General features: G+C 40.9%; 2 protein-coding genes across 2 annotated transcripts; both read left to right on the top strand.

The window, feature by feature from the left end:
• Positions 1-1,705: 1,705 nt before the first annotated feature.
• frem1a (Fras1 related extracellular matrix 1a) lies at positions 1,706-21,211 on the top strand. The gene is made up of 36 exons (XM_070855252.1): positions 1,706-1,948; positions 3,386-3,480; positions 3,586-3,896; positions 3,986-4,182; positions 4,378-4,701; positions 4,781-4,889; positions 5,109-5,240; positions 5,913-6,257; positions 6,362-6,504; positions 7,301-7,497; positions 7,591-7,681; positions 7,757-7,924; positions 8,010-8,218; positions 8,783-8,876; positions 8,997-9,249; positions 9,729-9,932; positions 10,823-11,008; positions 11,101-11,297; positions 11,405-11,615; positions 12,025-12,169; positions 12,263-12,404; positions 13,053-13,248; positions 13,398-13,662; positions 14,758-15,175; positions 15,867-16,068; positions 16,150-16,294; positions 16,383-16,512; positions 16,722-16,794; positions 18,034-18,183; positions 18,321-18,529; positions 18,616-18,663; positions 18,755-18,862; positions 19,272-19,403; positions 20,060-20,175; positions 20,271-20,356; positions 20,989-21,211. The coding sequence occupies exons 1-36, from the start codon at positions 1,706-1,708 to the stop codon at positions 21,189-21,191; spliced, it is 6,477 nt and encodes a 2,158-aa protein (XP_070711353.1). The 3' UTR covers positions 21,192-21,211.
• Positions 21,212-24,419: 3,208 nt separating this feature from the next.
• Positions 24,420-27,017, top strand: LOC139223089 (leucine-rich melanocyte differentiation-associated protein). The gene is made up of 4 exons (XM_070855021.1): positions 24,420-24,583; positions 25,372-25,563; positions 25,656-25,733; positions 26,799-27,017. Exons 1-4 carry the CDS (start codon positions 24,420-24,422, stop codon positions 27,010-27,012), a joined length of 648 nt encoding a protein of 215 aa, XP_070711122.1. The 3' UTR covers positions 27,013-27,017.
• The last annotated feature ends 402 nt before the right edge of the window (positions 27,018-27,419 follow it).

Here is a 27,419-nt window from a genome sequence, read left to right as displayed (position 1 = left end):
AACAATTTTACGACACGTCCTCAGAAGTGTCTTGGGTGAGGTGAGATTAAAATGTATTGATCCCTTTGGTAAAAAAAAAACTAGGTTCTAGGAGCCACAAGCAAAACCGACAATAGAATGAAAACAGAGTGACTGCAAAAGGAGTGCAGGAATGTAAGGCTCTCTTATGTTATATTAAAGAAAAATCTGGTTTCATAGAATGTTTGTACCCCACTGCTTTTAATAATAATGGTAACTTCAGTCTTATATAGTGGAAAACCCATGTTGTGTCTGACTTTGAAGGTCAAAAGTCAATGAGAAACATCATGTCATTACTGGAGCGACCCTATTTGTCTCAGGGAAAGCTGAGCACAGAGCAAGTCACAAAGTCTTCACATAGAGATCCGGAACATGCCCGAGGCAGGTGGAAAACTCTGGATGTTTCTATTCTCTGTCATATTATTACAAAAACAATGAACAACTCTACTTTGCGGTTGAGGTCATAAACCAGCAGGGCTGGTGGATTCCTATAAAGGAGTCCTAATATTGGTGCTCATTCTCCTTTCCGCCTATAGACATAATAGTTTCGTTCCTGCTTCCTCACAAAGTTATGATTCTTCCTCATATTTAGGATCAAAAATTTTATAATATGCAAAAGCACTAATGTGATGTAGTCATTGTTTTACATGCATTTTGGGAAAAACACTTATTCTTCTGGAGACTGAGATAGAAGTGAGATCAGTCTCATGTCTGTTTTCAGCCTGGTCTCACCAAATGGTTGTATAAATAGAAAGACTTTTTTAAGACATGATATATGTCTGCACATTTTGATGATCATTTCATTCCATTCAGTCTTTATAGACTTGTAAAATGTGCAGAGACATTTTACATGTAAATCTCGTAGAGAAAACAAATCAAATGTAGTGGAAGTGCTCGTGGGTCTGTGTGGTGGAGGAGATTGGATGGACTGATTGGTAAAACACAGGAGGCCGAGGTTAGTGTCCCATGTGAAACCAAAAGTTAATGCTTAGCTAATTTAACAGACATCATGCATGTGTGCAAGCAGGAGGAAAAAGCTATCCCAAGTTGTGACACCTGTAAAGCTCCGTAATTGTATCACCTTCTTTCAGTACTCAATCAATAATGAATAATAATGGTTTTAGGATAAGTTATGTATTGGATCATTTTGACAAACACCATCTGCCCATCAATCTTTTGGCTCCAGAAATGACACGTGAGTTTTTGCCCGCTGTCTCTGATTGGTTAGGTTTAGGCATGGCACACGGTAGTACTGCTGCAAAAATTCTGGAATCATGATTTAAAAAATTAACCTCATTGTTGGGTTGAAGAAGACTTGAAACCGGTGATTGAGACCATAAACTCATCAGGGAAATATTTACTGTTGTGTTTTGCACATCTGTGGCACCGAACAGGTTATATGTGGGGCAGAAATAATGACAGGGAGTAGTAAAACAGATGTTTTTTATAAAAGAAGTGCCACGGATTGAAACTTGTTTAATTTCATTACAGCTCCTGACTGATCGCGTGAACTGGTAAAAGCTCACAGACACATGGCACGGCATCATCATTCAACCAGAGGAAAATGTAGCTTCTTCTAAAGACCAAGGCATCCCTCTCCAGAGTCTCATACAGAAGTGTGTTTTATGCTTTTGTTTGGAGCCAGTCCTTGAAAACCCTGCAGGGCGTCTGCTTGTGACTGACAGTGATGGGTTCACAGAGTCAAGCGCTGGCTTGGACCCTGCTTCCTGTGCTTCTGCTGGGAATGACCTGCGCGTCCCACGGTTCGCTTGTGAAAGTCAATAAGGGTTTAAAGGTGAAGCGAGGTCAGTCAGCCTATCTCCAGGAGGGTGACCTGCTGTTCCATATTCCCCGTCAGAAGGATGCATGCAAGGTGGAGGTGGTGTTGAATGAGCCTATAACTCAACGAGTGGGAAAACTCTTGCCTCAGGTAATGGAAAAATCCTCTTCTAATGAAAACCCTAGTGTGTCCCACTGTAGTGAAACCAGGCTGTATAGTTTGAAAGCGTGCATCATGTTTCCATAGCAGCTGTAGAAAACCATGCAATATATTATGTAGAAGTGTCTTAATGATGACAAGAGCTTGTGTTCCTATAATGTTTACAGCATTTTGCCTTGCAGTGAACTGTTTGCAGATAATTTCACTATAACATATAACTATTTATATTATAATATTTTTAACTTTTCCTCTTTAAAAATGCTATATGGGCAGCACAGTATTTGCCACAGTCATATACAGTATGTGTACAGTCATGTATCGTAGGAGACAGTGTTGGAAGTCAGTCCTTGCCACTGAAGCAAATTAAACATTTTCAGTACAGTTCTAAATCCTTAACCTACTTATACTATACTATACTATACTTCCTTTGTTTTCCAGATAGACAGGCAGTCTCCTCTGTTGAATGTCCAGGATGAGTCACTTTTCAAGCCTAACGGCAGAAAAATACAGTTTAGAGTTAACTTGAAACATTTACTCTTAAGCCTTACAAATACCTATGAGTGATGAGTTCAGCAACACATTAGTTGGTGACAATTAGCCATTTACACTGTGCAGTTCAATTCCAATCACTAATCCCTTACTGCGCCATTTTCTTACAATATGTATGTGATAAGGCATTATTGTTAATATTTAGCACCTGATTCAAAGTTAGGTAGAAAGATTCAATTTAAATGTTAATTCTCAGTTTTTAAATCTGTTACCATGCAGTGCTCATGCCAAGACACAGACATACATAAAAACAATCGAGTTTTAATCTGGATTAACAAAAAATCATATTTTGGCTTCCAGTCTGAACATCATGAACCGACTGAACAGACTGCATGGGACCATTAACACACTGCATTGTTAAAGCAAGAATATGTAACTTTTGAAAGTAGAAATAATAGACTCCTCCTTTTTACAAATTAAATTCAAATAAAACGACCAGAAGCTGAAGGTGGCCAGTTCTGGCTGGTGTTAGCAAAGTTAAGACTGATGTTACTGTGTAGTCAGTAATGCTTGTGCTACCGTTACACTGGGTTTTAAAAGTGAATTGAAAGCAACGTTATGCAACTATTGATGAGCAGCAGTAACAGTGGCTTCTGCTTCTGCTAGTAAATTAATTTACACTAGTACATTAACAAGAGCAAAATTCTATCATATTGCAAGAACAGGCATTTGGGGCATGGAGTGGGAATGAAAGAGGCGCCATTTTCCCTTTTACAAGTCAGTGTACAATGACAAGAGTTTTGAAGCTGTTATTTTAAGGTAAAATAGTTGCATAATGTTGCTTTAAGTTAGTAATGTCCATGTCGTTCTATGTACTATAGTCCTAACTCACACATCATATTTGAAAATTAAGCTTTCTCAATTTATTTATTTATTTAGGTATTTGATTGCCACTACCTGGCTGATGAGGTAAAGTACACCCACAGTGGCTGTCCATTGTTGAAGGAGGATACTGTCAAGCTTCGACTGTACAGGTACAGTACCAGGACATCCTTACAATGGGAAGAATGTTTGCTCTCATGCTGCCTTGTTTTTTATTCTGGTGTGGCTGCATGATTATGTTGTGTTTTGTTGACCAGGTTCACAGAGACTGAGACATACATGGAGGTGTTTTCTCTTCATGTGGACATTATGGAACCTGAATGCAACATCATAAAGCTGGGACCCAAATCCCTGGAGGTTCCTGAGTTCTACGGCCTCTCTGATGTTGTGGATGGCAACGTAGTGTCCTTCCACTATGAGAAGAGGTCTAGCCTGGAGTGTAGCATCCATCTGAGCAGCCATGACACCCACCTACCTGCCCACGGCCAACTGGTCACTGGGGAGCCAGAAAAAGCTACTAAGAGAGGGGACGAGCCAGAGAGCTTCATCCACCTACGTCAGCAGCTAGGTAACCTATGAAACTACATGGAGGAAAACAAGAATAAAAAAAGTGAAGTCAAATTAGTGCAACATCTTGATGGTTGTGTAATTATACAGATAATAAAGCCAGAGCGACGTGTAAATCTGAAGACTGCCTGAAGGGTCTGAAGCTAGTGAAGTTCACCAAAATTTCCTGTGATGACTTCCTGGTGATGGGGCTGAGGTATCAGCACATAGACCCTCCATCTCCAGACGTAGACTACATCGCAATCAGACTTGACCTAAAGGACACCAGGAGTGGCAGCATATATCAGGTAATTTAACACTTGACCAGATCCATCTGCTATAACATGAGCTTTCAAATTCATCTTGTTCGCAGGCTAAATAAACACCGTTAGAGACTTTAATGTAAAAATGTGGATGGCGTCCCTTTCTCCGAATATGCTAGGAAAAAATATAATAAATTGACTTTCATTTGAGGTACTAATCATTGTGGTTTCTCTGTGTAGTCTGAACAGGCCTGGATTCCAGTACAGATCGTTGGGGCGATGCCCAACCAGCCTCCCAAACCATCCTTCATGTCCATGTTTATTCTGGAAGTGGACCAGTTCATCCTCACCCCACTCTCCACTGCTACACTAGATGCTGAAGATGAGGAAACTCCCAAACAGCTGTTGGTTTTCAACATCACCAGACCCCCCATGGACGGCTTTATCACCCATTTGTCTGATCACACTCGCCCGATCTTCTCCTTTACATGGCTCGATCTCAATGACATGCTTATTGCGTATCAACCTCCAAACTCCTCACACACACAACGCAGGAACTACGAGGTAGGACTCCCATTTCTTGTACTTTGTGCAGTATATGAAACAGTGTATGATTTCTGATCTTTGTATTCTGCCCACTCAGGTGGAATTTGAGATTCATGACTTTTTCTTTGAGAAGAGCCCACCAGTGACCGTACATATGTCTATAAGGAATGCAGACACAAATGCACCCAGAGTGTCTTGGAATATGGGTATGCTACTGTCGTCACATAGCAAATGCACAAAGCTTTTTTTAAATGCATGGAAGTTGAATGAATGGAAGTTATTTATGTAATAACTCTTTTATCTAATTGTTTTGGTTTTAAGACACATTAATTGTCACTGTTATCAATCAATCAATCAAAAACCCTCTCCATACCTCCTGCCAGGCACCATATGACAACAATGATATGAAACAATTTGTCTTATAGGTCTCAGTCTGTTAGAGGGTCAGTCCCGGCCAATAATGTGGGAGCAGCTCCAGATTGTGGACAATGACAACCTGAATGCAGTTCGTGTCATCACTGTGGATGGCCTGCAGCACGGGCGGCTCACTGTCAGAGGTACAGACAGAATTACCTCTCTAGAATTCGTTCGAACAAATCATTTTAAAATAATGATCAAAATCAATCTGGCTATACTTCAGATAATGAAACTACTGTGAGTTAGTGCATTATTAGGCAGGGTACCTTCGGCTGTTCCAGCATCAAGCCTTAGAATAATAGTGACTAGGGCCGAAAAATGTCTTGATTAAGTGCTGATCAACAACCTGTCACTTCCTACCTGTCATTTTTCAGTCTAATGGTTTGGTCACACCAGCTTTTAAGACATTTCGAAGCCAAATCAGCAAAAGATGCGCATTGAGTTGAGGGAATTTTGACTTTCAAGTTCACGCTGTTGACCAATAGCAGACTATGAAAATGCTGACCCTTGCAAGAATGCAAAGCCTGAGAGTCCAAAACAGAAGAAACTATCATAGCCAAACTGTGCAAAATAGGAAGAAGCTATGTTCCTTTTATAATACACAGGGTTCAGACAAACAAAGGTTTATGGAAAATGTAGCATCAGTTCTGAGAACATTACTATATCATTGGTATGAGGTACAGGCTACCAGTCATCTCCACGAAAAGCATCACTTGTTTTCAGCAATATAATAACAACGTTGATATTATCACACAACATTATTCATTTGTTTTGATGTCTACTTTTATTGGATTGTTTCATGTAAAATCCAGGAAGAAAAGGGTTCATGTTTACTGTGAATGACATCAAAGCGGCTGTGGTTCGCTATCACCACGACGACAGCGACTCCACCAAAGACTTCATCATCTTCCGTATCACCGACGGCCTCCATCAGACCCGACACAAGTTCCCTATTAAGATTCTGCCGAAGGACGACAGCCCCCCGTTCCTTATCACCAACATGCTGCTGGAGGTGTCTGAGGGCCGGATGGCTTTACTGAGAGGCTCCACCCTCCAGGCTTCAGACATGGACTCCAGTGATGACTACATTCTCTTTAACGTCACCCGCGCCCCGCAGGCAGGAGAGGTCATGAAACTCCCAGGACCAGGGCTCGCAGGTCAGAGGAAGAACGGACTAGACTTTCTTTATTTTATCCGACTTGGAGTTAATATTTGCTTTTAACCAGTCATATCATGTATTTGGGCATTGGTTTTAATCTAGGCTATCCTGTCAGCCACTTTCTGCAGAAGGACCTGTCTCAGTCCATGGTTTACTATAGACACCAAGGAAACAAGGTGTTTGATGACTCCTTTGAGGTGGTGCTGTCGGATTTCCACGACCCTCCCAACCTGTCAGAGCCTCAAGTGGGTAACAGTAATACATCTCTCAAATATTGCTATTTGATTAAGGACAAGATGAGGGAACACCATTTCAATGTATGCTAAAAAATCCTGAATTCTTGAAAAGAGTCAACACAGTTTTACACTTACAAAGTCATTTTAATTCTGCAAAAGTCTGCTTCAGTATAATACCGTTGTTTTCATTGTTGTAAATTTACCTCCCATCATCGAAATACCTTTTCAGAGAGGCCTTGTGCCTTTGGGTTTGATTCATTGTCAGCAGTTGATAGATGGGTGTTAATGGAAAGGGGACAAATGAACCTTTGTTCAACTTGTCTCAACTATCAATAATCTCCTCTAACATCAGACACAAGCCCAAGTTGATCAATCATTCCATAGTCTGCATAGCCCCCCTTACATTTGCTATTGCTTCAAAACTACACTGTAACCCCTTAAAACAGAATGAATTATTTAAAGTATTTCACAGCTGGAAAGTTGGTATTTGGATTCAGGAATTCAAAATTGAGGATTCAAGAATTGTCAACCTAATGGTTTCGCTTGAGGAAAAATCAGAGGCTCACCAGTCAGTAGTGTCCTGTTCTGAGGACTGTGGATGACAGTAAAAAATGTCATGTCTATACATTCAATATATGCTGAGATATTTGATTATGAGTCTAAGTGGTGGAAAACTGACCGATCAAAGGACATTTCTGTCCCTGGAGCAATGCAGCTTGTGTAGCTAAAAAAAGTTTTACAACTCAAATTTCATCACAGAAATTGTTCTTGATATCTGACCTATGTTGGTATACTCATGACGTAGGTGGTGATGGTGCATATAGTGCCTGTTCTGGACCAACCACCTAAAGAGATTCCTGGTTCCAGTCGATGTCTTGTGGTCAAAGAAACTGAAGTGGTCCATATTACACGGCAACAGCTTCACTTTGTAGACCAAGAGTCCCCTGACAGTGAGCTGACATATACAATTAGCACTCCACCTTTCTACACCGGTCCTCACAGGTTAGTATGTCCTCGTGGTCAAAAACAATACATGGACACCAAACGGGGGGAAAACATTCTGTCTGAATTATATGCTGTTTTCCTCACAAGCAGCAGTCCAGATGCAGGGAGGTTGTTCTTAGTGGACACCATACCCAAATTCACTAAGGACTCCAATGCACCAGTGCTGAGGGTCTTCACACAGGTAATTCTTCTACTTTTTTTAATCCAGGAATATATAATACTTACATGCAGTGAGATAGTTTTTGCTTGTTTCCAGCATGCAGTGAACTTCATGAAAGTAGCCTATATGCCTCCAGTAAAGGACATCGGCCCTTATCCTCAGTATATCCAGTTTGTTTTCTCCGTAACCAACCACCTGGGCAAAACAGTCACTGGGATCTGCTTTAACATCACTGTGTTGCCGGTGGACAACCAGCCGCCAAAGGTGAAAAATAAAATAATACCATTCTTATCTCAATACTTGTGGAAATGTGGATGTATAGAAAAGTGGTGGCTATGTTCTGTTTCAGGTTGTTACCAACCCTGTTACTGTAGATGAGGGAGGGGAGTGCTGGCTCGGCACTGAGCACTTGCTGCTCTCAGATGTGGACTCCATGGAGGACGCCCTGCAGGTGGTGCTCCAGAAGGAACCACAGCATGGAGTTCTGCAGCAAGGAGGCCTACCTCTAAAAGCAGGCCATGCGTTCACCATGCAAGACGTGAAAAGCCTTAAAGTTAGGTCAGACATCCTGCTTCCTTCGTTTCTACATTTCATGTGGGATCTACAAGGAGGAAATACTGAAAGTACTTTAAGCATTAATTTTTAGAACAAGCATAATGATATAATAAGCATTAGTAAATATTATAAGTATGATGTAAAATGTATTCACATAAATGGAAACACCTGTATAATACAGTTCAATGCATCTACAGCCAACATCTACAGCATACATCTGGGGACAGTTGTAGTGGTTTGGCCTGAAAGCTGCATCAAGTGATTTTTGACCATTAGAGGGAATGAAATTAAAAATGAAATTCAGATCCTAATATATCATTTGTTACCCAGATTGTGGTGGAGATGGAGGAGACCAAAACAGAGCTAAAATAAAAATCAATGTTGAACTGACATTCATTGATTTGTCAGTAAAAGACAGTTGTTGTTTGAAATTCTTTTCAAGACAGATGGTGGGGGGTAGCAGAGTAAGCAGTTCAGATTCCGATTTATCTATTTTAACTATCTGGCTTTGATTCACAAAGATTGTTTGACAGAAAATCTTCCTTTTGTCTGTCATTTGTCAATCAGGTACAATCACGACAGCTCAGAAACTGTAGAGGACAAGATTGGCTTCAGTGCAACAGATGGCACTAATTCAGTCAGCTTTGTTCTGCAAGTGAAGGTAATTGCTCCCATTTTAGGAAATAATGGGTTTTACTTGACAATCTGAATCACTCTACGCTTGGTCCTTCTTTGCTGTCAGAAAACTGAATCATTCATTGTTTTATGATGTCATCTCCAGGTGGTGCCCGTCAATGACGAGGTCCCGGTGCTGGTTGCCGGTTTGAAGCCAGTGCTCAGCTGTGCTGAGGGGCAGGAAGTAGTCATCACAGCCGAATACATCTATGCTACTGATGCAGACAGCGACAACAGCAGCCTGGCCTTCCTCATTGCCCGACAGCCGTATCACGGTGTGGTGCTCCGGCACGGTGTCATTGTCGATCATTTCGTTCAGGCAGACGTCACTGCAGGGATCGTCACCTACAAACACACAGGTAAACAAGCATAGCTTTTGAAAAGCATTTCAGTTGAAGAATGCTGACACCTCTCAATCAATCAATCAAGGGAAAGAGAGGGGGAGACAGAGATGCACAGCAACAAGAATAGTAACAATACCAAGTATGTTAATAGTGATAAGATAAATATATTAAATTATTAATAATGAAAAGTACAACAAATAATGGATAACGACTAATAATAGAAATAGAATCAGTGAGAGTCCATAGTGGCCCGTGGTGTCAATATGCAGTAGTGATCCATGGGACCTTGATAACAGCAGCCAGGTAAACAGGAACCTGTGAGACAAGAAAGCACAGATACCCTGGAGAAGATACCAAGTTAGTAACTTACAATAAAGGGATGAGATGCAGAGGGAGAGGATGGAGTCTAAGCCTATAGTAGCATGAGTAGAATCTATCTGTTAAAATGTTATTGAGGGGAAACCCTAATTTTTTCTATATAATTGTGGTTTTAGGATTGGAGATTGGACTCACTCCTCGCCATGACACCATCACCTTTGTTATTTCTGATGGAGAACCAGAACACTCTGCTCTATGCTGTGGTGAAGGAAATCCCACTGGGACCAGAGGCAGACTGTCCCGTGGTGACAGTCTGCCCGTGTATGACCTCCAGATCACTGTGTTTCCAGTCGACAGCCAGCCACCTTCACTTACAACAGGTAGGCCACTTCTAACGCAGTCAAATGGTGTCCAGAGATCCAGCTTTGAACTTGACTTGTGAATACAAAAAAGTCAGTAACACCACATTGTGAAAATAACATACTGAAATTGTCACTGCCCACCTAAGGTTAGGCCATACAATATACCCCCTTCTCACTGATTTTGCCTGATCAGAACTTTTTCCAGGGGCGGGTGTGTATGACTATCAAATCCATTATTGTAGTGGGCCTTTTTAATGCAGAGTTATTGGTATGCTATGGTATGAAAAACACAGGTGCAATGAGAAACATTTCCTATATATTGAGGTGAGCTCAATATATATATGTTTTTATATATGTGTGTGTGTGTGTGTGTGTGTGTGTGTATATATATATGTTATATATATATATGTATATATATATATATATGTGTGTGTGTGTGTGTGTGTGTATATATATATATATTATATATGTTATATATATATAATATATATGTTATATATATATATATATATATGTTATATATATATATATATATATATATATATGTTATATATATATATATATATGTTATATATTATATATATATATATTATATATATATATATATATATAATATATATATATATATATATATATATATATATATATATATATATATATATATATGTTTTTTAGTTGGAAAGCATTTTTCTGCAATACTTGCAATACTAAGTATTCTTCTATGTTGTTTGAATTTTTGCTGACTATTTCTCTTTCTTTGGGGATTGTGATATAGTGACTTATTTGGAAATACCTGTACAGATCATTTAGTGGAAGCCCAAAAGCTCTTGATATTGACTCCTGGCACCTTGAAAGCATGCTTTATGATTCATGATGTTTTAGCATGATTTGATGTTTCTTGTTCGTAGGAGGCATCTTCATGGTGGATGAAGGAGGGACTGCCCCGATAACTGCATCTCATTTGAAGGCCTCTGACATGGACACTGTCCTGGACAGGCTTGTGGTCAGTCTGATTGCTCTGCCCCAATTTGGCTACATTGAAAATGTCCTTCCCAGTCCTGGCTTTGAGAAAAGCAACACAGGCATAAGCATCGGTAAGCATTATGATGTGATCTTCATTATCATCACGAGGGAAACCAAACAATAATTTCAGTTGTTTTCTGTCTTTTTTTTTTTTTTTCCTCAGCGTCTTTTTCATACAAAGACATAATCAATGGCCATGTTAACTATGTGCAGTCCAGACACCAGGGGGTGGAACCCACAGCTGACCAGTTCATACTCTGTGTATCAGACGGCAAACACAGCTCTGCGCATGTCCCCTTATACATTATTATTAACCCAACAAATGATGAGATCCCAGAATTTGTGGTTCGGAACATCACAGTAAGTTGTTATGGTCAGTCTCTCCACTGAAGCCCAGCATGAAACATTCCCATCAGATATTGCAAACACGTATGGTCCAGTATTCATTGATATCCTTCTGTGATGAGGTACGAGAGGGGGACATGAAGCAGCTGGACTCGTCAGTTTTACATGTGACGGATCTGGACGTCCCCGAAGACATTCTGCACTTCAGCGTCGTCAAAGCCCCTCAGCACGGCAGCATCGTCAAACACAGCAGTAAAAAGCCAGTCTACAAGAGGCGACAGGCCGGTCCTCAATCCCTGGTGGTCGACTTTACAATGACCGATCTTACAAATGGTACTTGTTGCCCCATTTCACTGGAAGGGCTGAAATGGACAGTAATTATAATCATGAATCTACTGTTTGTCTCAGTTGTAGTCTGGTTTAAGTTCAGGGAATGAATTTATGTATATTATTAAGCAATTTACACACACAAGTGAGCTGGACCGGTTCAGTTAAAACATGAGCCACGAGTCTTGCTGCTGGTCCAGAGGTTGTGATTAGCCCCAATTTCTACACGTTCACAGACAGGAAATACTGAAAATGATGATTTCATTTGTAAGATCAGTTTCTATTACATCAGCCATGTATCTAGCTATAATGACAAGAAATTAAACTGAGCATGCAGCTATTTCTAGAACAATGTAAAGTCACACTCACAGTCTTTCAATAATTCTAATAAATCTGTGTCATCACTGACTTTCAGGTATGGATCTTATGTACATGCACGATGACTCCGAGAACATGGAGGACAGTTTTACTGTCCAGTTGACTGACGGCAGGCATCAACTCCACAGACAAGTGGTGGTTAAAGTGCTGCCAGTCAATGACGAAGAGCCTCGTGTCATCAGGTTAGATTATTCATTACACTTGTTTTAAGTAAGCCATCACATGATTGAAAGTAGAACAGAAAAGCGAACCTTGTCTCAACCTCTGTCCTTCAGGAACAACGGGCTGCAGGTGGATCCAGGAGAAACCAGGCTTATTTCCAGTGTTACACTTTTTTCACAGGACAGCGATACTCCTCCTTCAGAGGTCATGTACATGTTTAAGAGCATTCCTATCCAGGGACTGCTTCAGATTAAGGTTGGTGCAGTGCCATCATGTTTTAGAGAGATACCAAATATTATTACATCAGTTTAGCTGTGCTAAGAGATGACTTTGGTATTTATGAACCTGAGCAAATGCGTGCATTCACTAAAATCGCTTGTTTTTGTTGTCTGACAACATTATGGAAAGGATCCCTACAGAGATAGACCTAAGAGATCCTTTGTGTTTAACCAGGAACAGCGGTTATGTCACGCTGTTCAAAGCCAGACTCCATTGACAGAAAAAGTCATTTTACTTTGTGTAGCATGGCGGTAGTGGAGAGGTCTACGGCTACCTTGATCTGTTGCATTGTATGTGTTATTGTGTGACTTTGGTGTTTTTTAGGGTTAGTTATGACCAGTCTATTGCTGCTATTGCAGACAAGGCCGATCTACTGGACCAAGTTCAAAACCTTTAGTACCCAAATCATACAAAAATGAGGTCCAGGTTTGAAACTGCAAAAGTTATCCCTTAAGTGATTAGAATACTTAATCCATTTGTACCCAATGGATCATTGGTGTTGATCATTTTCCAAAGGAATCCATAGGCTTTGCAGTTTAATAAGTGTTGGTTTCTGTGAATTGATTCTATGAGAATCAATTTGTCGGTGAGATGTTGCCCTGACTGTGACTGTTCGTGTTTCAGGAAGCTGAGGACTGGGCGACACTAACAGCTGGGGCAAACTGCACCCAGGAGATTGTGGACATGAACCTTCTGCGCTACACACACACGGGCCAGCACAGTGCTAAAACACAGGACTTCTTTGTCTTCTACTTGTTGGATGGAAAGAATCGATCACCCCCACAGCACTTCCACATCTTCGTCAGAGATCTAGAAAAAGGTAAAGGAATTCACTGTTAAATTCATCTTTCGATGTGGGTTTGAATCAAATTGTCTACTTGTGACTGCCCTCTGTCCAATGTCGATTTATACTTGTGCAGTTCCAGTCTTAACAGAGCTTTTATGTGTCTCCTCCATCATTATTTTCAGGAAATATTGCCATCTTTGTAAAGCCAGTGAAGGTCAGCCGTGGGGATCGTGTTGTTCTCACCACAGATGTGCTCTTGGCCACAGACGGCACAGACAAGCCAGAGGAGCTTCTGTATGTCATCACCAGTCCCCCTGTTCACGGGCACATAGAGTACATCAAACATCCTGGACTGGCCATCTCCACCTTCAGCCAGATGGATGTCGTAGCCAACCTTGTGGCTTACGTGCATGACAACCGAGCCAACGCAGCCACAGAAGCCTTTCAGTGAGTCTTGAAGCCGATGTCCGACTTGCACAAACTGTTTAAGGCTAACTTCATACTGCAGCAGAGATTTGATCAATTCCTATTGTTATTTCATCACATTTTTGGCGTAAGAATTCAGATTGTCGGTCAAGAATTGGATCCTATGCTAAACTACACGGTACAGTGTTTACTTTGACCGTATCATTGTGTTACTGTATTATGTACTTACATTAATATTTATCCGGATTGCCATGACAAATAAACCTTCCTCCACCTGTCATCCCAGGCAGAATGTTGGCACAGTGCTAACTTGGCCGAGCTAGCAGTACCATGTACTTTTCTGCAGCGCAGGAGCTAAACCTTTAGCTCTGGATGTGCCATAACATGGACTTTTAAAACCAGGAACTTGGCTCCTCCTGGTGTATTTTACAAACCCAGACAATTCAGATATACCTAATTATAAAGATGATCAAATTCTGTTTGTGAGGGAAGGAAGTGGTTGAACAGGATAGTTTTTTGTTTTTCTGTAGTCTTAATTTTTGGTTGTATGCTGTATTCTTATTCTGTATTCTTCTTTATTTCCAAGATCCATCTGCAAAGTCTTGATGTGATCAACTTCTAATATTTGCCTAATGATAGTGGATGGAAAGTAGCACGTTCATTTGCATTTACTTTTGCCAAATTTCTAGAATTTTGATTTCAAATTGCACTAAATTTGAATAGAAAATGGACTAATGACGTGTCCTTTTGTTACGGTCCTGCACTAGATATGGGCTGGTGGAGAGATATAAGACAATATTTTGAATAAAAGCAAAATAGATAACAGTATTTCTTGCAAAATTCTAAGCGTTATATCACATTGAAACAAGAAAGTTACCCTGTAGATGAGCTATTGCATCATAATTATTCAAATGAAACAAGCATGAGTTTGCAGAACAAGCACTAATCATGTAATCAGTACACCTGCACTGAGATCAGTTGTGTAGGTTGTGCACACTCACGTCAACGTGGCTCTATGTAGTTTGTACTAGCTATATGACAACTGTCTACTAATGGTTATAAACACAATCCATAGCTTTCTTGTGAGTTCTTACAGTCTGTTGTGTGTTTTTTCAGGTTTGTTGTAAGTAACAGTATGACGAGCCGAAACGGAAGCTTCATGATTGCTGTGGAAATGGTGGATCGCATCCTGCCATCTTTGTCCACCAACAAAGGTCTCTCAGTGCCACAAGGCTCCTCCATGATCCTGGGTCCTGACTGCCTGACCATGTCTGACCCAGACACTCCACCCGGCTCCCTGACCTTTGTCCTCCTCCAGCCTCCACTGTATGGCAGGCTGCAGTTAGGAGGTACCACGCTAACCGCTGCCTCAAACTTCACCCAGAGAGACATTCAGAAGTTGGAGGTAACGTATGTGCACGACGGAGGGCCATCGCAGATCGACCGATTCGCCTTTACTGCCTTTGACAGCACCAACCGGGGCTTCTTGCTGAATGGGCAGCTACATGTGGCACCTGTGTTCTTCACAATTCAGGTGGGTGACAAAGTTCTGAGCCAATGGAAATTTCACACTTTAGACATTACCCATCGGAGCTGTATGTGATATCATGTGTCATGTATGTGTATGTATTATGTTCACAAAGGGAAACAACTGAAAACCAAAACTCCTCCTGTGATGTTTTAGACCTCGCTAATGTTAGAATGCTAACTTACATTACAGATGACCAAAGATGAAGTTATATTTGCCCAGTAGGACTTTGATATTCCACTTTCCATGTGGCTTTTTAACATGATTATTATAGCATTTTTCAATGAAATAACTAGTACTATAATAAGTAATAATAATAATAATAATAATATAGTACTTTTACTTTCTAATGCTGATGGCAAAGTAGTTAAAACACAATGTAAACTTGCTTATATACTTTTTTGCAGTAAAAAAAAAGAAAGTGATGCATTTAGATTAATGAAATCTTGTTAAATAAAATTTAACAGGGGAAAAAAGTAGACAAAGAAGTGGGAAGATCTTCCCTAAACTGCCACAAAGGATCAGCTGTGTGTGGCAGTCACAATATACACCATCAGTCCTCATTATATCATTGCACCATCTGGAAAACGGGTGCAGCGTTTTTCAATAAAATTGTTTGATTGGCAAGTCCAAATAAGTCCAAACTACTTATTAAACTACGACATTGATGTTTTTAACAAACCATGTATAATTTCAGATCAAGCCTTTGGATAAGTCGTCTCCTGAGGTTGTGAAGCTACTTCCTCTTTGGAAAGCAGAGCTGTTAGACGACGGACGATACGGGATCTTTCTGTCATCTCGTGAGGTGAAGGCCCGAGACAGCAACAGCCGAGAAGATGAGCTGATATTCTGCATCATTCGCCAGCCCTACTTTGGATACCTGGAAAATATTAGCACAGGTCAGGAAATATAATTTATTTCCAGTTGCATCAAAGTGTGACTTAGAATGGAAAAACAAGTCTTTCTCTTTGCTCCTGCAGGTGGATTTGTAGCACAGCGCTTTCCTCAGACAGAGCTGACCAAGAGAGCTATTGTCTACATCATCAACCCAGACGAGGAGTCTCTCTCCGACAGCCTGGAGTTCAGAGTGTCTGATCCTTTAGGAAACACAGGGCCCTCTCATATGTGAGAAAAGTATCTTAACACAGATTATTTTTACTGACCGTTCAGTATAACAGTTCAGTCCTCACTGTGCTTGACCGTGTCTTTGCAGACTTAAATTCAACTGGTCCACTGTGGAGCTATCTCAGCCTGAGTACTCTGTGTGTGAGGACCAGGGAACTGTTTCGCTGGACATCATCCGAAAAGGAAACCTGGCAGGGTCTTCATACATCACTGTCAAGGTCTGCAAGTCCTTTATTATTTCTGAAGTCATTGTCTGTTCACTTTATTTGGCTGTATACGCAGGTTCTGCATTCTTATGCAGATATCTGTTTATAGAGATTTACTGAAATCAAATTACGTTTATGACATGACTCATAAGTCACACGATGCTCGGCCTGTTTGTTGCTAATTTCAAGGTCCATTTCTATGTGATGCCTCTTTATCGTAGGTAAAGGAGGTGACTGCGACTGCTGGAAAAGATTTCTTCATGAGCTTTTCTTCTCTCATTCAGTTTGATCCCGGTATGTGTGCACTCTGCAACTGCACTGATTTCACAAAAATTGATTCGTTTACTCTTCATGGTTAGTGCTACTCAGCCTGTGGAATGTCCCCTGTGGCTTCAAAGGACGTTTATCATGTCTGAGATAAGTACCCTGATGATGTCAGGGCTATCTAAGGCTTGGGCACTACAACATTTTAACAGAAAGAAACATTTTGGGGTTTGGAGCTTCAAAGATGTGGCATTTCTCTGCTACTCAGTTGCATTAGGGGAAGTGTAGTGAAGTCATCACGGCCATCAGTGGATGAAGTTTGCTGAGTTACCATAGAGATTTTATCACTTGACCAGTGTTTGGAATGTTTGTCACGTGATAACAAAAGGTTGTAAACGAAGAGACTGATGTGTAAAATTGGTTGATATTTGACACCATATATAGATCAGTATGTGATACCATGAATCATTTTCACAGGTGGACAGATCCATATTTAACCACCTAACGTCATGTATTCACAATGGAAACACAATACCAAATTGCACTCTCACTTTGAAAAGCCACATTATAAAAATGCATGTAAAAGTGTAACAACACTATTTCTACTATTGTGTTATCACATGTTAACATGTTATCAGATATACAAGTAAAGTGCAAACTCGTATACTTCCATGTCCTCCATGGTGATGGAAGGTTTAGGCACTAACCTGCACTCACTCACTTTTACTGACTGGGCCCACGACGTTTCTAGTAGGGTCAGCAGTGTGCTCTGACATCCCAGAACCACCCCACCCCCCCTCTGAATCTGCCCAGCCTACTCCCCTGGGACACCATATGAAGTCTTTCCTCTTCAGCCAAAGTGTCAGATCTGAGATATGGCCTTACTGATGACTATTTCCGATGGGACCATAAGCAGCCGGCCCATATCTCTAAGAATCTGCCAGTGCCGGCTGCTTCCAGCTGCCTGCCCCTGGACCTTGGAGGGATCTTCCCCTGTCCTTGCGCCCCTTCCTGAATGACAGTAATTTGCTGAGCTGGGTTGGTTGTTTTGGATGGCAAGGCATTGGTGGCTGTTCTTTTGCTTTCTCGGGTTGCTGCCAGGCTTTTGAGCACTTGATTGTGTCTCGAGGTGTAGCGACCCTATGAGACGTTCACCTTGCACCCAGTGAAGATTTAAGGGTAGCTGCTGTTTGAAACCAAACTAAACAACTAAAACAAACATGAATTTCAGTACCACCGTTTGTAAAAGTTGGGATGTTTCTGATGTAGGAGTGTCAAAGAGGAGCTGGCAAACTGAGATCATTCAGGATCACCTTGAGGAGGCTGAAGAGACCTTTGAAGTGCTGCTGGTGTTCCCTGAAGGCACAGTGATCAGCAACATCAACAAGGCTCAAGTCATCATCAGGGACTCAGGAAGAGGTAAAAGATTCTTCCTTTACTTACCAAAGAACAACAGTGTACATTAAATATAGATTTAAACATGTTTGACTGTATATAATGTACAACCTTACCAATATCTGCTTGAAGACAGTACTGTTAAACCTGCAACTCCACAGTAAAGTGCAGGAAGAACCAGGATCGGGAGGCTCCTGTTCTTGGGGGAAAAGAGATTCGGTCAGACACGTACCCGCAGCATGGATCCATTCAACTAGAGAAGCTGCCTCTTGGCACAGAATCAATAGTCTGGACCCGTGGAGACGGCATCTCCAGGCCTGAAGCACATGTCCCTAAAAAGAAAGTCAGAGTTAGGGGCAACCCAAAGTCTGTAAGTACCTGCTCTTAAAGATCAGCACTAGATTTTGACTTCATCCAAGATTCCTGTCGATAAACTGCGACTGCTTCATCTTTCAGATTGCACCTTCATCGGTTTTTCACAATGGGACAGACATTGTGTACACTGTAAGTAACAGCAGCAGCCCATACAAACCCCAACGAAACCTTTTAATGTGAGAAAAAAGAAGTCTTCATGTCTGTGGTCTCTTAATTCCAGTATCATGGCATCATGCAAATGCAAGTAGAAGACGACTCCCCATCGAGGAAAGGCAGAAAGGCAAATATCCGCGTGGTCAGCAGGGGATCGCAATTGGCTAAAGGACACGTGAGTACTAATGTTATCAGTACTCTTCTGCTTCTTGGCCAGGATGTTCAGCTTTGTGATCAGGACCACTTGAAGTTGCCTGATAATCCATTTTGTTTCCTTCGTTGTCTGACATTGCTTTACAAATGATTATGAAACTAAACCAAATCCTATTCTAAACCACTGGATAAGTATTGTGAGTATGTGGATTTGTAGATGGAAAAATCAATATTGGTTTATGGAGATTATGACATGGCTACACTGGCTATGGCTATATCTGTTTGAACTTTGAAAAACGGACGGCCCTAAACCAGACTAGGTATGAGTATGAATTAAATGCGTTTTTGGTGATCGCTGCCTCATAAACACAATGTCTTAGTGTTTTTACACTATGTATAGTGTATTAGTATTCATTTTGTATGGCCCGTAGACTACAGCTGATAGATCCATAGCCAAACCCTGCGAGCCAGAACTGATGGGTCTCCTGCATTACAACCAAACCACCAGTGAGCTCTTTCTCTGCAATGGTGTCTCCTGGAAACCGTGGGCGCCAACTGATCAGGTATTTCAGCTTCACAACAGAAGGAGCCTACTTGTAATAAAAGCATGTACTAGCTTATTTTTAATTAAGTTCCTCATATTAAGCTGGAAAGTTGGACCAGAGACACTTATTTTTGCTTGAGGTGGAATTTGATTAAAAAGTTAATAGCTGGGGATGCTTCTCTCTGTGCCTTGTGCTTGACTTGTTAATAACTGAAATAGTAAATATTAATTAGACTAGACCTACATTACATATTTTGTTGAGCTACATTACCCGAAATGTTTCCAACAATGTCAAACCCAGAGAAAATTGAAAATTAAATTGTATTCAAGGTAAATCTGTGTTTCATTTAGTGAAACATCATGGCATCATATCCCCTTTACTTTATTTAGAGAGGGAGGAAGGAAGTCAGCAAACTAGCCAGCCAGCCACTCTGTTGTTGTTTTCATTCTATTTTTTATACTGACAGATCAAAATTATTCACTCCAGTTTGCAAGATAACATTACGTTAACTAACCTGACTTGCGGCTATTGAAATATATGAATAAAAGATGGCAATGGTGAAGACTCCTACCAGCAGAAAAGGACAAATACAGTACGTTAAAAAAATGTATTTGATATCATCCAAATTCATCTACAAATGTCAACATACCTGCCCATCTCCTCTTGAAACGCAGATGGTGAGTGCTCAGAAGTGTCCCCAGGGTTGGACCCATCACGGTGGCTACTGTTACATCCTCAGCACTGAGCACAAGGCCACATGGACCACAGCTAGCAGGGCCTGCAGGGAGAGGTACAGTTTAACACGGAGCACGCTTTCTCAAGAAGAAACTATATAATCAATATACGCAGTAACATGAGCTGTCCTGGTTGTATTTTTGATTTCAGATATAAAGGCACTCTAGCAAGCATTCTCTCTAAAATGGACATGGACTGGTTGTGGGACTTTAGCGGGAGAAAATCATTTTGGATAGGTGGGTATCTTTGAGAAGGCATACGTGCCTGCTGTCCACTGAACTCCATGCTATTGTTTGCTGCTAACCATTTATAGAAGAAGAAGAAGAAGAGCTTGGATTTATATAGTGCTTTCAAGAAACCTAAGGACGCTCTAGCACAGAAAATAAATATATAATATAGCAACATTCCAAAAACTTCTCCTGCACCCAACATTTACCTGTAGGCTCTGAGATGTTGTTTTACTGTCAGTATATTCTTGTGGGGGCCGGAAGGTCACAGCCTAGTTGCTAAATATCAGCTCTGGACACATTCTAAATTCTTCTAATAATCCATTTAACATGAGCTGGCTTACTGACTTGTCTTTTCCATCCACCAAGTTGCATCCAGTAGTTACATCATGGATGCAAAAAAGTTGATTTGCAGAGAGTGATCTATGTAAAATGATTTCTTTTTGTACTGCTTTTATTCACAGGTGGATTTTGAATATGCAAACATGCAAGCAATACTATTGTTCAACATTGTACAGCGCTGCAGCGGGACTGCACACGCCATTATTGGCCGCAAAAGATTGAATTGCATCATTAAATTTTTTCATTGTGTCGTCAAAGCTCTTCATTCTAACAGACTGTTTGTCGTCCTGCTGTTTCAGGCCTGAATGACAGAGAAGGCCGTGGTCGCTGGGAGTGGGCGGGCGGTGAGCCTGTCAGCTACACCAACTGGAGAAAGACGCCCCCTCTGTCCAAAATGAAGGGAAGCAAGAAGTGCGTGCTGGTGTGGAAAAGGGCTAAGTGGCAAATCAGGGACTGCAAGAAGAGCAGAGGGCATCGCTTCGTGTGCTCAGTAAAAACTTGAAGCAGACCCTGTGTGCAGCATCGCAGCCACCAGTCGCTGTATTGTCTCAGAAGAGCTGTTATTCAAGCAATTATTCTGTTTGAAAAGCAGCCTGCTACTCTAAGTGGTGTTGTTTACACCGCTGTTAATCGAATTAACCACTGAACGTTTTGATATACTGTATATGTAAAGCTCACAAGATAGTTTTTGAAATGTATTTAGTGTCTTTTGCTCATTTCAGCACGACCAAGCCTAGATTACAAGTACAGGTGCCCCGTGTCCAAATCTAGTTTTATGGTTTTTATTATTTTTATTTATATTATGCTTACAGTGTACATACTCCTAATGAACTATTCATCAACTATATTCACTATTCATTCACTACTATGTGTTTAATCACATTACTACATCCACAGCACACAGCATTCTAGCAGAGGAGCTCTGTCTGACCTCCATGTCCACAGGCAAAATATAATGAAAAGGCCATGTGTAGTGTACTGTGTGTACTATACGTGATAGGAATTTAAAATTTAGGGGCGGGGGGGTGTGTGAGAGGGGGGTGCATCTGTCCCTGTGATCCATTTGTGTGAATGAACATTTTGTACAAGCTTTTCATTTATTTGTTCATTTATAGAGTAGATCAGTCTAAAAAAATATCTAAAAAATATAGTTTAATCATTTGTAGAAAATCTCCTCACAGTATTTGGAAGGAGAATCAAATCAGTATTTTAGTTTGATTTCAGGCAACCGGTTCTAATCTGTGTTACAAGTGATCAGAAGTGTCTGTGTCAGTGGGTACAGTACATTTCTTCATCGGCCGTGAGCCAGTGCTGCTGTTGTCCCCTTTTTTTGGAGAATTCAGCACTTAGATCTGGGCCTCTCAGTCCTGCCAACCACAAGGTTAGGCGGCAATGTGATTATCCCCATCATGTGATCTACAGCAGGGCTATGAAAGAGGGCCTTTTTATATGAGCCGGGAGCGCTTCTCAGAGGTCTGCATGAACTGAAAAGACACACCAGATTCTCTTCGGCCGGGTAAGTTCGGCTAAAACAGACGATACGTGCATGCTGTGTCTACATTTATATTTGTGCGAGTAGCAGGATGATGATTGGTGCTGATTAGGGTGTTGATTAGATACGTTTTGAGGGTGTCCCACTTTGATTGATTATGGGAAGACGTCTTTTGCTGGTACAGTAGGTGACATGTTAGCTGCTCACTTACTAAACAGTGTCTCTCCTGCCATGAAAAGACTCAAATCTGTGCCTGCTTTTAATGCCCTATTTTGAATAATCATATTATTCTATGTGTTTTATCCACAATAGGTTTAGAATAAAGGGGGCTCTCAGGAGAATTAGCATACCCTGTGACTGCCCTGACCCTGTTTTGGCGGTCATCATGTTCTGGTCTCAGTGACTATGGGAAGCTCATAATTATGTTTTTTTCCCCCCTTTGTTTTCATTTGTTATATATCTGAGCGTCTTTGTGTTAAGATGATGTTACTGTGTCAGCAAGCTACCATAGCATCCAGTAACCGTCGCTCTACTATCTCTGAGAAGTATGATTTGTACACATAATGATGTATCCAGGTTGTCATTAAATCTGCAGTCTGATCATTTAATCTACGGTTTCTTTCAGTGCTTGTTTTCATCTACACTTTAGAATAATAGTTTGTCAGTTTGAGCTTATTCACTTTCTGTGTGAGTGTGAGATGAGAAGATATCAATCTCAGAGCCGGAGAGAGGATGTGGTCGGCCTGTCTTAGCATAAAGGCTGAAGAATACACCTACCAGACTGCGTCTCATATGTTTAGTCCGAACACACACATTAGAAGTGTGTAAAACTAAAATGTATGGTTTTGGAGTGGTATGCTGGATTGTTTTTTCAGTCCGTTGACTGTACACGGCTTTAAGGACTCTTGCTGTCGGAGTGAGATTATCTGGAACGAAAAGAAAAAATGTGCTCACTGATCATATCAGTGCTGCAGCCGGAGATATTACAAGAAGTGCCGGGTGGATGCACATGCTGAGCTTTAAGCTTCCTTTCTTTATGCTAAGTTAGGCCAACCACACTCCGAATCCAGCGCAGCAGAGACTCTACTGATCTCTGACTACTTACCCCACTGTTGGGAAATGTTGAACTATTCATTATATTTACGAGAAGCTGCAGCTGTTTGCAGGTTACGACCTCATGTATGATGTGAGGGTGATGTAACGCTTAAATGTAACAGTCTCTCAGTACTTCTGGCAGTGGTAACATACCACTAAAGCATGTGATTTAAAATTTATATCCATACATCCATTATCTATACCGCTCATCCTTACGGGTAAGGAGCCAGTCACAGCTGACTTTGTGGCGAGAGGCGTGGCACACCCTGGAATGATCACTGGTCAATCACAGGGCCGACACATATAGAGACAGACAACCACTCACACAATTTAGAGTCACCAATTAACCTGCATGTCTTTGGACTTTGGACAAAAATGTGGAGAACATGCAGATTCCACACAGAAAGAACCATCTTGCTGTGAGGCAACAGTGCTGACCACCGCACCGCTGTGCTGCCCTTCATTTTAATAATTCACACCTGTGTTGGAAGGCCCCCACTACAACAGGTTTACATAGTTTAATGTCCACGACACATTATCTGTCTCATACCTGACATGGCTGCTGCAGCTGTTTTCAGCAGAGCAGCCCTCTGCTTTGCTTTCACATTCAACAACTTTGTGCTACCAGGTGCCGTCAGTGAGGAAAGAGCAGGAGGTTTTCAGTGGGCGTGGCCAGGGCACCTGCTGAAGGGGTGGAGGAGGTCACATGATCAACAGATAATCATAAGGGCGCTCTCACACAAAGAGAGCAAATGGTCTGTTCTCAGAGTCTGGCAGTCTTTAGACACACCAACACATTGATGTTTAAGACACATTAAAAAGAGCATTTTGCATAATATGGGACCTTTAACGGTCACATACATACAGATAGAAATGATATCTCAAACCGTCCTAATCCTGAATCAGTGCCTTTAACCTCCATATGCCGCTGGAAGAGTAGAACAGGTTGATATTTGTCCGGGTAGTAATTTTTCACCTATTTAAGGTGAACAATGCTGTTATAAAGGACTGCACTCTTATTGCTGTGTTCATCCTTTGTAGGTGAATTGGGAATGTAATAAAACGTGTCATTCAGACTCATTTACTGTTCGTCAGTAAAAACCTTCATCGACACAAGTGGAAGTGACGCTGAGGTTTCCTCTCATGGATCATCATGCCTCAGGCCAGCACAGTCAGCACAGCCACACCTCGAGCTTTCCGTGGCTCTCTTTTGCTTACCAGGGCCTGACTGAAATCCCCTATGAAACCATTTTAACACAGACAGACACCCTGGAGGTGCTGGACCTGAGTTACAATCTGCTAGATGAGTATCCTTTTCTTGATGAGCCACGACCTTAAAGGTGTTTTTAAACCTTGACCCCATTTCATATCTTGTTTTTGAACTGATGAATGGAATTGGTCTGAACTGCAATGGTTGCAACATAATCCTTTGAGGCAAACGGCCACTGAAAGTGTTCAGTTTTGCCACCGACAGGCTCAGATTGTTATTCTAAGTGTCTGACAACATTATGGAAATGATCTCTATAGAGATTGATGTCTTTATTAAAGATTAACACCTTTTTTGTTTAACCAGAAACAGCCATTACATCACTTTCCTTAAAGCCACCAGACTCTATTGATAAACGCAGTCACAGGACTATGTGCGACTTTGTGTTTTGAAGGATTAGTTCAGATTCAAACTAACCTTTCATAACACACAAAGTCCCAATAACACAAACAAACTAATCAGTTGAGACCAGCAACTCCTGCTTTTGTCAGTGAAGTCTTCTTATGACAGGTCTTTCTAGTTAAACTAAAAGGATTTTACTCTTTAACAAAAAGGTCCAGGTCCACAATGACACTTTCAATAACAATGGTAGCTTGAGTCAATGCTGAGGCCATCTACAGGACCAGCTCCACAACTTTCAGTATTTAGATGCCAAAAAATGGAACAAAAAAAAGTTGAAAAATATTGGAATTACCCTTTAAATATCAAACAACTAGCCTACACTGTCAAGTGTCGCTGTTGCTCATAATGTATGTTTATTTGTGGGACTGCACAATAAGTGATGTATTCCCTCAGCAGCGTTAGTTTGATGTGTTCTCCTTCATTCAGTCTTTATTGGAACCCAGCTCTGCTGGGTCAGCTGGAGAAGCTCAGCACTCTGATCCTGGACTGCAACAACTACACGTCTCACATCAAGTTTCCTTACATGCCAAGCATCACCACACTGTGCATCAACAAGAACAAGATCAACAACCTGCCTGTGTTTGTGGAAGAAATCAGACGCAAGTTCCCAAACATAAAGTGAGCCTGGGAGTGATTTAGAGGTGGCGCATGATGTAACTTTGATTTTCATTCCTTCCAGCTTCATGTTTCTATCTTCCCTTTGACTATAGGATCCTTAGTATGATGAACAATGAGGCAGCACCTAGCTATTTCAATGGAGGAAGTCTGACCCAGTACAAAGACTACAGGTGAGCATCAAGGTCCTTCTTTTAACTAACTGAGGGCACTGAGACATTTTAAACTTGATATTATATTATTTGACTTTTATGCCTTGAACAAGAGAGATACAAACAAACAAAGGATTGAGTATCACTCAACCAGAATCATTACAGAAATGTAATGAACTGACCATGTAGAATTCATTCATATTAGAGAATATGTTTTTGTTTTTTCAGGAGGAGATACTGTACTTAAACCAGACAGCAAAACCAGAAAACACATTGTTCAACCCAAATGTCCAAGTTCCATCAAAGCCAGACCACGCTGCAGGATAGTACTGTGGCGCCCCCATCTGGTTTATTAGTGCAAGACAATTGTGCCAAAGGGCCTCTGATTTTGTCAGAGCAGGAGAATGTATTATGGAGCAATCAGATGTGTTGATAATAGTAAAAGGAAATCAAAAATAAGATTTCCTATCATTCATATTACATATGAAACATAATTTTATGTGCTGTACTACAAATAACTAACACAATAACAGAATACCAGGACAGAATATTCTAAGGAGAATTCATCAACACAACTAAAGTCCATCGGTTTGATTATTAATATAGTTACTGAAACAGTTATTTAGACTGACCATACTTGGGTTCTAAGGAAATCCCAGGGTGCATTATTTCTGTTATCAAAGGACTGTTGCAGCAAGTGGTGGAGGAAGTAGACTTCAGGTCATTTGCATTATGTACTTGGCTGACAGGTGAAACAGCGTGATCATTTTAGGGTCCGTTCTTATGCCATGTACATAACAAACATACATAATGTAACTGAACTTATGTAACTAACATACTTATTTGAACCCAAACCATCTCTGATCTTTTCCTTTTGGTGCCTAAACCTAACCAAACTGCAACCATTTCACAACATTAACTTCTGTAATGTACATAACCTACTTCAGGTACATGAAGAAACTTAAGTTGGGTATTTGCTCGCTTGTGGCTGGTTCCCATTCGTCATCGTAAAAACTGAGCTCTTTTTTCAAACTTCACTATACGATGCGTTAATACCGTGTTTTTCCATTTCCTTTGCCTTCGTAGACAGTACGTAATCAGTCAGATCCCGGGCCTGGAGATTTTGGACGACACCGAGGTGCTGGAGAAGGAGAGAGCCCAGGCACGAAAAACCTACAGGTTGCAGCAGAGCAGTCACAGCAGCAGGAAGAGAAAGGAGGAGTCATCAAAGAAACACACACACATGCAGAAAAAATCTAACACTATCCTACGGCAGAAGGACATTTTGCCCTCCTCTTAAAATCACCTTTTTGATGTTACACTATTGTAGTCAATATTAAACTGTACTGTGTGTGTTCAGTATCTGCTCGTTTCAGCATGTATTTGAAGATACAATTAATTTTTTTTTCATAGCTGTACTATGAAATGAATAAATAAATTAAATAAATACTATGAATTTAAAAAAAAAAGAAACATTCTACACATCTGCTGCATCATTTTAAACACCTTACCCAAAATTCAGCCTGACATGCTCAACAGTTTGGAAACTAATGCTGCAACAGGCACCCCAAATGTCGTCTTTGCTTCTACCACCAGGGGAAGCTGAGGTCAAACAGAAAGCACCAGAGAAAAGAGCTGAACTCTCTTGCTGTATGCAAGTAGTCAATTCATATTTAAATCAACAGGGAATTAATCAGCAACTACTAA

Source organism: Pempheris klunzingeri, chromosome 23 (assembly GCF_042242105.1).
Source record: "Pempheris klunzingeri isolate RE-2024b chromosome 23, fPemKlu1.hap1, whole genome shotgun sequence".
In the NCBI taxonomy this organism is placed as follows: domain Eukaryota; kingdom Metazoa; phylum Chordata; class Actinopteri; order Acropomatiformes; family Pempheridae; genus Pempheris; species Pempheris klunzingeri.
This window is presented reverse-complemented; position numbering and strand designations above follow the sequence as displayed.